Source organism: Crotalus tigris, unplaced genomic scaffold (assembly GCF_016545835.1).
Source record: "Crotalus tigris isolate CLP2741 ecotype Arizona unplaced genomic scaffold, ASM1654583v1 scf7180000024434.2432810, whole genome shotgun sequence".
Classification (NCBI taxonomy): Eukaryota; Metazoa; Chordata; class Lepidosauria; order Squamata; family Viperidae; genus Crotalus; species Crotalus tigris.
In genome coordinates, this window is record NW_024100603.1 from 63,017 (window position 1) to 78,059 (window position 15,043).

Consider the following 15,043-nt stretch of genomic DNA (forward strand, 5'->3'; position numbering starts at 1 on the left):
TCCCCGTTCAGCACATTTATTTAATAAAAGTACAGACAATGCATTTCACAACTGTCGACTACTGTGTCTTGCAGTCTCCTTCCCCATTATTAGAAGCTTTGATCTTCTTTAGCTCTTTTTGCAGCTCCTCTTCTGCAGCCAGTATTTCTGTTGGCTTTTGATACTATAGGAAAGAAAATAGCCTGAATCTCTTGTTAGCGCAAACAGAATTGCTATAATGAAGTGCCTCATTTGAAAAGAGAAGGAGCATTGAAAAAAATAAAAATGATTGGAATGTCATGCTCTCAGATTCATTTTTCAGCCATTTAAGATATAATACCTAGAACATAAGGCTGTATCTCAAACATATTCCTTTTAATGCACATTTTAGTTCAGGTTTAAAATCTGCATCATTGTAAATATCATTGAAAAAAACAACAATTGTTTCAAGTTAGAAAGAAAAATATTTAGTTATCTTTTGAAGCAGAAATAGCAGCATGATTTTTTTTTTTTGTCATAAGCCTAACCGGGATAGCTTTGATTCTTAATTTGCATCCAAAGGCCATTGTTCTTCATGTATATTTACTCAAGTTTTATTCAGGTAGTACTGAATGGAACCCAAAATTTCCACTGCTAAGCGAGTCAATTGTTAAGTGAGTTGTGCCTCATTTTGTGACTTTTTTTGCCACAGTTGTTAAGCAAATCACTGCAGTTGTTAAGTGAATCAGGCTTCCCCCTTTGACTTTGCTTATTGGAAGCCAGCTGGGAAGGTTACAAGTGGTGATCACATTGACCTTGGGACAGTGCAGTTGCCATAAATACATATCAGTTGTCAAGCCCCTGAATTTTGATCACGTGACCATGGGGATGCTGTAATGGTTGCAAATGTGAAACCCAGTCATAAATCACTTCTTTCAGTGCCATTGTAATTTTGAGAAGTCATTAACTGAATGGTTTTAAGATGAAGACTACCTGTAAAGGCAGCATAGCAAAAGAGGGCTGAAAACAATAATATGCTAATGGTGTCAGATTAGCTTTATGAGAACTTACTGTGATGATCAATGTATTGTTGGCATGAGTAAAAGTCAAAGCAGTGCTGTCCAAAGGTAGTTGGAATCTGTCCAAATCAGGAATAGTGAATTTCTTGTAGTATCTGAAAGTAAATGTGGACATGAAAATAAAGACTATTCATTTTTTCACTAGTAGAAGATAAATAATATCTAAATTATATTTTTACATGAAAGAAATTTCAGGATTGCTCCAAGAGTTAGAAGCTGAGCATCTTCCATTCAGGCTGCAAGATTCCACTTAGAATTATTTTTAATATAGTAAAATATATAAATACATAAACTAATTGAGTTATATTTAAAAATCTGACTATGTCACTATTAATTTGACCAGTAGATTTTATTTTTAAATACAGCCATATAAGAACTACAATAGCTAGCACCATTCTTTTTAGAAAACAGAGGAAGCCAAAAAAGCAGTGGCAACCATTTCCAAAAATCTTGCCAAGAAAACTAATCCAGTTACCAGGAATTAAAGGCACAAAAAGTGTGCTTCCCAAACTTTATTGTGGGATACTTACTAAACAGATCATTATCGCTCATAAGAATTAGAATTAGATAGGATACTGTAAGAGTTTGAATGTTCGTTTAGTTTGATCACCTTGATTATGTATGGCACCTACACCCTCATACCTATCAGGTACTTAGAATGATCATCTTCTGCTATTTTTAGTTTAAGATGGAAGGCCAGTATGCTTTCTTCTCATGAAATATGACTGCCATTTAGTTCCTTTGGGGGCTGGAACTTTTCCTTTATGAATTATGCTGACTTATTGATGCATATTTGGTGCCCTAAAATGAACAATCCTTCTCCATTAAGTTAGTTTTGTCCAGAGGTTGACTGGTTGAACTAGTGCTACACAAACCATAAACCTTTTATTTTCCAAATCCTACTGAAAATGCATACAAAGGCCAACCAGCCAGGGCTAACTGCCTGCTAAAGAGGAATGTTACCCCAGGGCTTGGAGTCTTTTGCTTATATTTGGGAAAGGTGGCAGACATGGATAATAATGGAGATGTCAAAGGTTAAACAGCAAAGATTAGATAAACACAAAAGACAAGTTAAGGAAGTGTTAACTTCTTACTGATTGAGACAATAAAAAAGCAACTCCCAAAAGTAGCCCGGTGTTTCAAAGAGCCTATGAAGCCCACACTGAGAACACTAACTTTATCCCCCACCACCACCACCAATAGGGCTGAGGCAGTGGGAAAAATACCTGGTCTGAGCTCCAACTAAAATCTGTGAAAGATCAAAGGAAAATAGATCTGCTGTTTTGCCTCTTCCAGCGTAATGTTAACTGCTACCTTGTCCTGCAATAATTGAATCTGCTGTGGCCAAGGACGCTTTGACTGTTTGTTTGGAAGTTTGCTTCAATGGGTTTGTTTTACAGCAAGAGGACTGAATCAAATTCCACTTCAGCAGCCTTTTGCTGAGGCTAGAGGGGGCATTGTTGAATGAGTAGAAGCAAGTGGCAATATTTTCTTTTTAAGGTCCTTTGGGAAATTATCTTCTCTTTCACCTTTACAATTGCAGAGTAACCATTGAGTAACTCTAGGTTTCTCCTGTTATATCTTATGGGAAAACCTGCATCTGCTAAAATTCTAATTGTCATAAGATTATGACATTGTCCTCCCTTTTCCTAAAGCAAAGGTAGACAGCTTTCTCGTGATTATAGGCCCCAATTGTTTTCTACCAGCTGAAAATGACATCAGAAGAAGGGACTGAATCAATTTTTCAGCCTATACCTTATTTCTATCCTGAATCCCTGACCCTACCCTAAACTACTACTGCTTAAATTTGACAGTAAATGGCTGAATTAAGTGATACAATTTTGAATGTCTGTGGAGATTCTCAGTCATCCAAGTCATAATTATCCCAAAAGGCAGTGGACAGTGGACATGATATTTGCAGCTCGACAGCTCCAGGAGAAATGTCAGGAGCAGAATCGTGAACTATACACCACCTTCGTGGATCTCACCAAGGCTTTTGACACAGTTAGTCGTGACGCATTATGTCGAAGTTTGGGTGCCCTGACAGGTTTATTCTGATGGTACGACAGTTCCATGATGGCATGGTGGCTCGTGTTCTGAGTAATGGTGGAGCCTCAGAGGCCTTCCCTGTTACTAATGGCGTTAAGCAAGGCTGCGTGCTGGCACCAACCCTGTTCAGCATGATGTTCTCAGCCATGCTGTCAGACGCCTTTCAGAACAGCTCAGTGGGAGTTAATCTGAGGTACAGAACCGATGGGAAACTGTTCAACCTGCGAAGACTTCAGGCTGTCACCAAGGTAAAGGAGACTGTGCTACGAGATCTCCTCTTTGCTGATGACTGTGCCCTTAATGCAGGATTGGAGCAGGAAATGCAAGCCAGCATGGACAAATTCGCAGCCACTTGTGACAACTTTGGCCTCTTCATCAACACGAAGAAAACTGAAGTGATATACCAGCCAGCTCCAAAAGCCCAATATCAAGAGCCTACCATCACACTAAAGGGACAAAAGCTGCAAGCAGTGGACCAATTTACGTATCTTGGTAGTACCCTCTCCCGTGCAGTGACAATTGACATCAAGGTCAACTGTAGAATTGCCAAGGCAAGTTCTGCATTTGGTAGATTGCGGACTAACGTGTGGGACCGCCGTGGAATAAGTCTTGCTACCAAGCTTAAAGTTTACCAGGCAGCAGTGCTAACTACCCTATTGTATGCTAGTGAGACCTGGACAGTGTACAGGAGGCATGTTAGACAACTGAACTACTTCCACATGACTTGCCTTCGTAGAATTCTGAGGATCCGGTGGCAGGATAAGATACCAGACACAGAAGTCCTCTCCAAAGCAGGTCTATCATCAGTTTACACTCTGTTGATGAAAGCCCAGATGCGCTGGGCGAGCCATGTTGTAAGGATGCCAGATCATCGCATCCCTAAACAGCTCTTCTATGGTGAGCTGTCTCAAGGAAAGCAATCACACGGGGGACAAAAGAAGCAATACAAAGACATGTTAAAAGCTTCTTTTAAGTCCCTGGATATTAACACCATCTCTTGGGAACTTCTGGCACATGATTGACCGACATGGCGCACATTGGTGTACCAGGGTTGCCAGACATATGAACACAGAAGGACAATCTTGGCACAAGAAAAGCGAGCACTCCGCAAAGCCAGAGTTGCAAATGCTGAATTAACAGTGTCTACATTTCTTTGTTCAGTATGTGGCAGAACATTCTGTGCTAACATTGGTCTTATTAGCCACCTACAGACACATCATTGATGGCCCACAACCCACAAGATGTCAAGGTCTTCATCGAAATCAATGGACGAACAACAACATCCCAAAAGGCAACTGAAATTATCACAAGGCAACTGAACTTTGTTTTTCTTTGAAGATGTTACGCTTTTCATCCAAGAAGCTTCTTCACCATTCACAATTTTAAATGGGTTTGGGAGGAATTTAAAAGTGGGACATTTGGGTGATTTGTTACCTAGAATTTCCCCTCTCATTTTCATCTTTATCCAAAAGGAACAAAATAGAAACAAACGTTACTGAAAATTGAAACTTTTGGTAACCATTTTAGTAATATATCTCAGGAGGCTGGGGGTAGTACATGCAGCCTGTGGGCTGCCCATTCCTGCCATAAAGGACTAACTAGAATCTCTCACATGATCAGGCTGCAAGCACTAACATGAATTGAAAATTATGTAATATGGGGATTGGGAACCTGTGAGCTGGTCCCGGGTGGAAGTGGGAAGAGGTTGCATCCATCAGCAGCCCAACACAGGGAAATTTTTTTTAATACTGTTAGACATATCTGGAAAAAGGAGAACCTGGCTACCAGTTTAGCAATAGGTAGAAATCCCCAAGTTCCAATGTAGACTTCATAAAAATCCCAGTTTCGATAAAACAGTAGAATAATGTATGGAAGAATGAATAAAATGCAGACATACATGCACTGCTTCTGTTGCTTTAGCAAAAAGGACAAGGTATCTGAATCGAAGTTATTTTATCTTCTGCCTTCCTCACAATAAAGAACAAGTTACAATGAATAATGATATATAATAGAATGATTGAACTAGTCTTTTGTTCCACCACCAACCAGTCAGAACAAATCATGTAAAAGCTCTGTTTCTTGTAGCATTCATCCAACTTTTCCTGGTTCCTTTAGTAGACAGAATAATTGAGATTTAGTTTAGAATTTTTACTCAATCATGTCTGGAATTTCCAACAAGCAAGGCAAGCAATGTAAAATGTCTATGCGAATTAAGGTACCTACCCCGCCCCCCCCCCAAAAATCTATATAATGGTTTGTATTTTATATGCTAGGAGCAATGGCAATATTGCTTCTGAATTGTCCAAAACATGTTGCACTGTCTATATTCGGCTACTAAGCAGTAAATAATTTTTTACTGGATCTGCCACATGGTTAACACTGCATCTTCTTTTTAGTATTAGCTGACAGCCTCAAGGGGGATATGAAAGAAACAGGTTTCTCCTATTCTTTGCCTATCTGCAACTAAAATTTAGAGCAGCGGTTCTCAACCTGTGGGTCGCGACCCCATTTGGGGTCGATCGACCATTTCACGGGGGTTGCCAAACAACGCGATCCGCCATTTTTTCCGCCATTTTTTTCCCCTTTTCCGTAGCTCTGCTACTCCCTCTTATTCTATTGGCTTTCGAAAGCCAATAGAATAGACTCTCTTGAACAGAGTCTAATTCCATTGGCTTTCAAAAGCCAATAGGAATTGTCCAGGGCTGTTTCTGCCCTGCTGAGCCCACCAAAAGCCCCAGTCTGCAAACGGTGCTGCAAGGGGAACAGTCTGCAGAGCTTCCCTCCCTGCTGAGCAACTAAAAAGTAAGTAAAAGAGGGCCGGGGGTGGGAGGCCGGTGGATGCAGGGAGGGCTGCTGGCACGCGTGGGGCCCAGCGGGTGCCTTACCTGCCTTGGGCTGGGCCAGCTGGTGGCCCAGCCGGTGGTCGCCCTGCGCCGCCGCTGCCGCCCGGGAGCACCTGAGCCTGCCTGCCACCGCCCCGAACGGCCGGCGGCCAAGGTAAGCCTAGCGGGGCAGCGGCGGGCGCAGGGAGGGTTGCTGGCACGTGTGGGGCCCAGCGGGTGCCTTACCTGCCTTGGGCTAGGCCAGCTGGTGGCCCAGCCGGTGGTCGCCCTGCCTGCCGTGGCCGCCTGGGAGCGTCCGGGCCTGCCTGCTGCCGCCCCTTGCCGGCTATGCATGCTTACGACCGGGGTCGCTGGTATAAAAAGGTTGAGAACCACTGATTTAGAGCTACTTAATACTATACCCTGAGTTTTTATTTAAATATCATATCTAACAGACTTATTTGTCATAAATGTGTCTAGTTCTTTCTGAAAGGCATCTTCTTAGTAAATGCCAGTCTATGTCATTACAGTAAAGCTTGTATTTTGTATGCAAGAGTACTCTGTCTTAATCTACCACAAGTCAAATTCATAGGTGATTCTGATTTAAAATGAGACTGCAGAAGGCTGAGCATATTTAATGACTGCTCAAATCAACAAATACTAAATAATATTCCTACCTTTCAAGAGGAAATCCACTGAACTTCAGGAACCTGATTCTGTACCTGCCAGTTCCAGTGAGATAACAAAGATGCTAAGTAGAATGTCCCATAAGGTTAATGTAGTCTGGCCTTTATTGTGAAATGTTTGACAAGTCCTGACCATGTCCCTAGTTTTTTATTGTCATTGATTAATTATACTCTTTGCCCTCAGAAGAACTTTAGCCTAATATAAATGTCAAACAGAAAATAGAAGCTCTTGCCAATAGCACCACCTCTGGGTAAATATTAGGGATTGCATAAAAATGGAAAGGGTAGGAAAAACAAATGCTCTTTGTTCCAGGACTATAGCCTGATTCATACATAAAATTAAGTCCTGTCAATGTTTTTTTTTTTTAATTTAGCATAGCATTCAAACCTATCCATTAGGGGTATGTGCAAAATACAGTACCATAGCTTGTTCAAAAACATACTCTTCATAGTGTGAATATTATAAAAAGGTCAGATTATTTTGCTAAAACTTTTAACAATATAACTGTTAGGAAAAGAAAAATTCAGAATATTACAACAGAGAACTAAAATCATTTCCACATTCTACAAACTACCTGCAAATACACCCAAATTCATCCCACAGTGAGTGACTCTGTTTACTGACTTCTTATTTGTTGTGTGGACCACACAGCAGCGCTGATCCTTTTCTACTGAAACACTGTAGACATCTTTAGGGTATGGCAGGTTTCGGATCCGCCACTGGAAACTGCTTTTGGTGTCTTTTCGCATAAAGACAGGCTAAAAAAAAAAAAAAATGGAATTCAGCCCAATTTTGTTCAGTTCAACTAGACAGTAGCTGTAACTTTACTACAACAACATAAATAGGAATTGCCAAAATTATGCGTGCAACTGCTGAATTCTTATCTAAATTGAAGCAACACTGATGCCAGCATTTTTAAGTTCAGTACATTTCCCCATGAGCTTTTCTCAATTTGCATAACACATTCTTTTGTGGGATACATTTAATACACAAATTGTGTTTTAAACTGAGGAATGTGAAGTAAAGTGCTATTAGATTTTTGGAAAAATATAGACTGAAGTAAAAGATGGTTAAGGAACAATAGTCTCTCACAAGAGGAAAAAAAGTCCAATTCATTAAAAAAAATGCAATCAAGCAAAAATCCATTCAATAATTACATTCAAGGCACAGAACACCCTTCATACACATATATGAGATAGTTTAGGTGTTTGTACATACATGAAACATATACATTTCAACTGGATATTGAATGAAATTGAACTATCTTTGAAACTGAATAGCCTCATCGGGGAGAAACCCCTATTTTCCTATGTAAACTTTAGTTTCAGCCAAGCAGTCTGCCCAGTCTGTTTAAAATTTTCCATTATTTCTCTGCACATCTAGGCAGCTTCTGAAGTAGTTCTGTCCAATTATGGTGTTTTACTTCAGAGTCTCATCTTTGTTATCATTCTATTCTCGTATACAGTGAGAGAAAAAAGTATTTGATCCCCTGCTGATTTTGTATGTTTGCTCACTGACAAAGAAATGATTGGTCTATAATTTTAATGGTAGGTTTATTTTAACAATGAGAGGCAGAATAACAACAAAAAAATCCAGAAAAACACATTTCAAAAAAGTTATAAATTGATTTGCATTTTAATGTGTGAAATAAGTATTTGACCTCTTCACAAAATATGACAGTACTTGGTGGCAAAACCCTTGTTGGCAATCACAGAAGTCAGACGTTTCTTGTAGTTGGCCCACCAGGCTTGCATACATCTCAGGAAAGATTTTGTCCCACTCCTCTTTGCAGTTCCTCTCCAAGTCATTAAGATTTCGAGGCTGATGTTTGGCAACTCGAACCTTCAGCTCCCTCCACAGATTTTCTATGGGATTAAGGTCTGGAGACTAGCTAAACTACTCCAGGACTGTAATGTGCTTCTTCTTGAGCCACTCCTTTGTTGCTTTGGCCGTGTGTTTTGGGTCATTGCCGTGCTGAAATACCCATCCACAGCCTATTTTCAATGCCCTAGCTGAGGAAAGGAGGTTCTCACCCAGGATTTGATGGTACATGGCCCTGTCCATTGTCCCTTTGATGCGGCGAAGTTGTCCTGTCCCCTTAGCAGAAAAACACTCCCAAAGCATAATGTTTCCACCTCCATGTTTGATGGTGGGGACGGTGTTCTTGGGATCATAGGCAGCATGCCTCCTCCAAACATGGCGAGTTGAGTTGATGCCAAAGAGCTCGATTTTGGTCTCATCAGACCACAACACTTTCACCCAGTTCTCTCAATCATTCAGATGTTCATTGGCAAACTACAAACGGGCCTGTACATGTGCTTTCTTGAGCAGGGGGACCTTGCGGGCGCTGCAGGATTTCAGTCCTTCACGGTGTAGCGTGTAACCCATTGTTTTCTTGGTGACTATGGTCCCAGCTGCCTTGAGATCATTGACAAGATCCTCCTGTGTAGTTCTGGGCTGATTCCTCACCGTTCTCATGATCATTGAAACGCCATAAGGTGAGATTTTGCATGGAGCCCCAGACCGAGGGAGATTGACAGTTATTTTCTGTTTCTTCCATTTGCAAATAATCGCACCAGTTGTTGTCACCTTCTCACCAAGCTGCTTGGCAATAGTCTTGTAGCTCATTCCAGCCTTGTGTAGATCTACAATCTTGTCCCTGACATCCTTGGACAGCTCTTTGGTTTTGGCCATGGTGGAGAGTGTGGAATCTGATTGATTGCTTCCGTGGACAGGTGTCTTATACAGATAACAAGCTGAGATTAGGAGCACCCTCTTTAAGTGAGTGCTCCTAATCTCAGCTCGTTACCTGTGTAAAAGACACCTGAGAGCCAGAAATCTTGCTGATTAATAGGAGATCAAATACTTATTTCACTCATTAAAATGCAAATCAATTTATGACTTTTTTGAAATATGTTTTTCTGGATTTTTTTGTTATTATTCTGTCTCTCATTGTTAAAATAAACCTACCATTAAATTATAGACTGATCATTTCTTTGTCAGTGGGCAAACATACAAAATCAGCAGGGGATTAAATACTTTTTTCCCTCACTATAGTAACAATCTCAGTGCATTGTACAAAACTCCTTCTCAATTTCAATCTTTTTGTAGGGGGCACTTAGCCAAATAATAGGTGTGCTGAATCATATAACACATTTCCATATTTCCATATTCCACATTTTGTCCTACATTCCTTCTGATGCCTATATAAAGTACGCAAATCAGCCCCAGACAGGGCAAGCATTCTCTCCTGCCGAATAACATAATGCAAGGGCAGCCATTTGCAGAATAGTAGGATGTGCTCCAATGGTTCCAGCCAATTTTCTAAGGAGATTATTGAGAGTGGTCAGCTTTTGTTTAAATTGCAATAATATCTTTTAAAGGTTAATGTTCAGTCCAGTGTAACACCAAGATAACATAGTATCTCACACTACCAGACTCACTCCATTCCAAATATTAAACCTATATCTGGCCTGCCTGTTTTAAGATAGACTGCACAGACATTAGTTTTTGATGGATTAGATTTTAGTCCATTCTCATTATAATATTCCAACGTATTCTTAAAGAGCCAGAGTAAGTTTCTCTTCCACCTCCTCAAAGTTGGTTCCTGAGTGGTAAGTGCCAAACCATCAGTGTAGATGAAATACAATGTATCAATGTATCAAGACCAACAGGTCGATCATTAATATATATATATTAAATAATAGTAGGGCAAGAAGATTCCTTGCACGATACCGTGTTGCTGGGCTCTTCCCTGATTCTTTTTTCCCCTGGACGTTAATGAAAAAGAGCCATTTTTCAAGTATTGCCTCAATCATTTAGTCAAAGCAAGGTCATAAGTGATACTATATACGGTATATAATATCAGGAGATATTATATCATAAGCCACAGATAAATCCATGAAAGCAGCTTCCATGGTAGACCTGGTGGAAAGCCATCCTCTATGTGCTGAACAAGATCAAGTAACTGACCTGTGCAGGACTTCTTTGGCCGGAAATCAGCTTGTTGGGAAATAAGAGTTGGCTGATCATAGGAAACATTTTGTTTAACAGAACTCTCTCACAGAATTTAAAGGGATGGCAGAGGAGGGAACTTGGATGAAAATTCTTTGGATCATTTGGTAATTTCCTGGGTTTCAAAAGTATGATAACCCACCTTTCCTCCAGATCTTCAGAATACACTTTGGGGCCACATAAGCATTAAAAAGGGATAACAACCATTGCTTCTAAAATCTCCCCCAAAAATTATTTGTTCAACACGATTATCATCCAATCCCACTGGTTTACCATTCTTCATATCTTGAATTGCTGTTTCCACTTCTTCTCTATCAAAGGATGAGGTCAATACACTGGCCTCCCTTTCCCTTGTCCTTGGGAGCCTGCATTTCTCAAGTCCCTCCCCTTAACTCTGCTTTTTAACAGCTGATAAGTGATTTGGCTTGCCATAATGTTCTTATATTGACACAGATTTGTTGGATCATTATTCAGATGTTTTAAAAGTCTCCAACCCTTCTGACTATTCTTCGTCAGATCAACTGATTCCAGAGTGGCTGTCCATTTCTCCCTCAGGGGCAGAGGTGACTAGTTCAGATAAGTTATAATGGAAGCTGCTGAAGGAAATTCAAAATAAGACATATTTTCTGCTTCATGTGGATTCCTAGGACATTACGTGCTGCTGGTCAAGCAAAAATAACACAATAAAGAATATCCACAATTTCCCTAAGTCTTCTAATTTGAATTGAATACTTTATTTGGCCAAGCGTGGTTAGACACCAGGGATTTGTCTCTGGTACAGAAGCACTCAGTGTACTTGACAAGGCAACAGAGAAATCCTGCGATGATACCTCTAAACCATAAAACATCCACATCTGCCTATCCCAGGTCCTTGGGAAGGACCTGACAGGAGAACAAAAAGGCTAAATCCAGACTGAACATCTGGCTGACTGTGCAGTGAACCATACCAATAAAAGAAAGTAAAGAAGGTAATCAAAAAGGAATAAATAATATTACAGCCACACTCTATGAGTTGATACACATACACATTTGACAAAACTACGAGAATTAGGTGTTCAGCAGAGTGATGGCATAAGGGGAAAAACTGCCCCTATATTTAGATGACTTGGCATGCAATACCGTATAGCACCGTCCTGAGGGAAGGAGTTAAAACAGTTTGTGTCCAGGATGTAAGGGTCTGCAAATATTTTCTCAGCCCTCCTTCTGACCCGCGCAATATAGAGGTCATCTATGGAAGGCAGACTGGTTGCAATTATTCTTTCTGCAGTCTTGACTATCTGTTGGACTCTGTACCTGTTCTGTTTGGTTGCTGTACCAAACCAGACAGTTATAAAAATGCAAATGACAGACTCAGTAATTCCTCTGTAAAACTGCATCAGCAGCTCCTGGGCAATCTGAACTTTCTGAGTTTATGCAGGAAGAACATTTGAAAGAGATCCTAACTTTAAGGCAGAACCACAATGCAGAGCATAAACCTTTTATTAAAAAAATCATTTAGCTTTTGGCATTTTTGACTAAATTATAGCCTGTGTCATGGACTAAATTGTCAGTGGAATTAAAGCAAGCCTCCTCATTATAATTCAGGAAAGAGCTGGAAACATATTTACTTTCCAAGGGCTTATAGTGTAACTATTTTAGCTGATGTGTTTTATATATGTTATGCTTTATAAATGTTTTTATAGGTACTTTGTTGTATTTTGGAAGCCACCCAAATTGCCCAGAGCCATAAAAAGATTGGGAGAGCATTTACATTCCCTAAAGTGATCAATATACCACACCAGTGTTTCTTAACTTAAGCAACTTTAAAATGTGTGGACTTCAACTCCCAGAATTCCCCAGCCACACATTTTTAAGCTGCTGAGGTTGAGAAACATTACATGACATGACACAACACTATATCTGGAAGCACCCAAGGTTTAGTGAATGGCTGCCAATCTAGTTCTAAAGCAGAGTTACTCAACTTTTCCAGCTTTGCGGCCTGGTGGGGGGGGAGAGGGGATGGTTCGGTGTGAGCAGCGGGCAAGTGCACAGCTCCATTTGTGCGAGTGGCAGGCATGCACATCCGCCGCTCAGGCAAATGGGGATGTGCACCTGTACACATGTGCTTGTTGCCACTTCCACGGTCCAGTTCTGAACGACTCAAGGCCCGGTATTGTTGCAGCCCAGAGATTGGGGACCCTTGTTCTAAAGAACTTGTGTGATCAAACGTGGGCGTTCCTTTTTGAAGATAACATCTATTACTTGTAGTGAAAACATTTTCACTCTTGCAATGTTCAGCTTGCTAAGTATTTCGTGTACCAAGATTATTTTATCTACTGTATCCCTGTATGTATTTTATTGAAAGTTGTGCTGCCCACTGTCTTCATCTGGAGAAAGACAGTCCCTTCCAAGCTATGCAAAAGGTTGGAAGGAATGGATGGTTCCTTTCCTTTCACTATGTAGTAGGATTGTACTAGGATTTCTTCTGTCCAGAAAAGCACTCTCAGAGAAGATAATACTCCAAAAGATAGGCTTCTCCTCCCAAAACCTCTTTCTCCTAATGTCAACCTCATCATGATACATGTAGGGAATTTAGACTCTGAGCCACATTCAGTTGTGTGCACCCCTTCACCTCATAACATTTAAACAGATGCACAAATTAGTATAGTACAGATTCATCCAGTTTTTAAAGTAAGGCTGGTTTTATTAACATCTACTTTTTTAAAAAAAACATTTATAAAATATCATATAATGACATATCACTACCGTGTTAAACTTAACAATTGCATGCTGCTATGTATAATAAACAAAATTCAAAACATTTATTTGTTAGAAATATATGCTGCCTTTTGTTGAGGAGCTGACAGTGGTTTACTTGGCACTCCTTCATCCCATTTGTACCCAAACAAAAGTTTGTGGGGAGTTTGGATTGAAAGAAAGTGACTGGCTCAAAGACACCTAATGACTAAGTCACATCTATGGCTAAGAATGGACTTGAATATGAGTCTCTCATATAAGAGCCATATTAAACTTTTCATATTTACAAAAATGTCTCCACCCAACATTAATTCAGTTATTTTTGACCATAGTGAGCTTTCAATTGTAATTTCTCTGTTTAAATTACATTGAAATTTAAAGGATGGTTGCTATCTCTTAGTTCAACTTTTATCATGTTGTGAGGAAAATTGGAAGAAACAAATGCTTCCTAAGTTGTATTGAACTCCTAGAGGAACAGCATAACAACACATTTAACACATAAACCGTTATATATAGGAAAAAGACAAAGTAGAAATGAAGAGCATAATGGACGTTTCTAACTTTCTGGATTATTCATGCAGCTTAGTAAACAAAGAAAGCCTTACATACTACTGTATTTCCTAAATGAATAAAAATCAAGATAGAGAAATTGGGTAAAGTATATTTTCCCCTAATATCAAATGCTGAGTTACAAATATTGTATTTACATTGGTATTGCTCTCCTTTATGAACTCACGGTCCAGTGTTCCTGCTGCAAGCAATGTGGGTTCTCCCACTTCAACCTCCCAATTGCCATATGCGCCCAGAGCATTCTTCTCTCTCCATTTTCTTACTGCACAGAAAGGACAAGGATATAGAAGAAATCGATATATTTTTTCAGGAAAATATTCCCAAGTGAGATATTAAGAAACTACAGCAAATAAAGTCAATTTTTGATTTCAAATTATTTTTAATTATGCCTCTTTCCTTTTGCAGAAACAGAATACATGTGGGTTCCTGGGTTATGATCACTCATTTAAAGTGCAAGAATATAAAGTCTGATTTCACTAAAAATAAAGCCTGCATTTGATCGATAGTAGGTGGTCAAATTCTCTAAAAACACACACACACACACAACAAAAAAACCTATCACAGCATTGTGCCCTTGAATCCCTGCTTGCATCTCAAGAGAAGCATGATAAAGCCATGCAATCTCAGGAGCAATACCAATACAATGAGTGGATTAATTTTTAGTTTCATCAGATACTGTAATATAACTGAGACATCAATGCTTAAGGTTAATGCTGTGGATAAGGAAACAGATAAAGACATGTAGCTTAGCTCTGTAATCTCAGTGGCAAGCCAACACTGATTTCACTTCCCTTTCCTAATATGGATCTTTCATTGCAAAATTTGCTTTACTGACTTGCAGAATATGCAAGATTATTAAAGGCAAAACCTGTCTTTCAAATCTACCTATACCATTCACATTTCCAATGTTTAACTATAAGTAAGAAAAGTTGGCTGGCTTACAGAGTAGCTGGTGTGTTTTCAGGTCATATTCTTCTGCCAACTCCTTCCCATCCTCAAACAAGTAGTGGATTTTTCGTTTACCTAAAGAGAGCACAGGATGGGTGGACCTAAAAGGAAGAAATAGGAGGAAATCCCATCCCACAGACTCAACATACTTTCCCCCACTTGGCCAGAGTGACGTTTACA

At 39.8% G+C, this 15,043-nt stretch overlaps 1 protein-coding gene across 1 annotated transcript in view; it reads right to left on the minus strand.

Moving 5' to 3' along the window:
* The window catches only part of DPCD (deleted in primary ciliary dyskinesia homolog (mouse)), a 15,600-nt gene continuing 557 nt past the window's right edge, over positions 1–15,043 (minus strand). Inside the window, exons 2-6 of the mRNA XM_039331187.1 lie at positions 14,858–14,938; positions 14,053–14,177; positions 7,220–7,353; positions 1,030–1,132; positions 1–163 (exon numbers count right to left, since the gene is read on the minus strand). Of these exons, the coding sequence (XP_039187121.1) occupies positions 59–163; positions 1,030–1,132; positions 7,220–7,353; positions 14,053–14,177; positions 14,858–14,938 (548 nt within the window). The 3' untranslated portion in view covers positions 1–58. The remainder of the gene's footprint in view (positions 164–1,029; positions 1,133–7,219; positions 7,354–14,052; positions 14,178–14,857; positions 14,939–15,043) is intronic.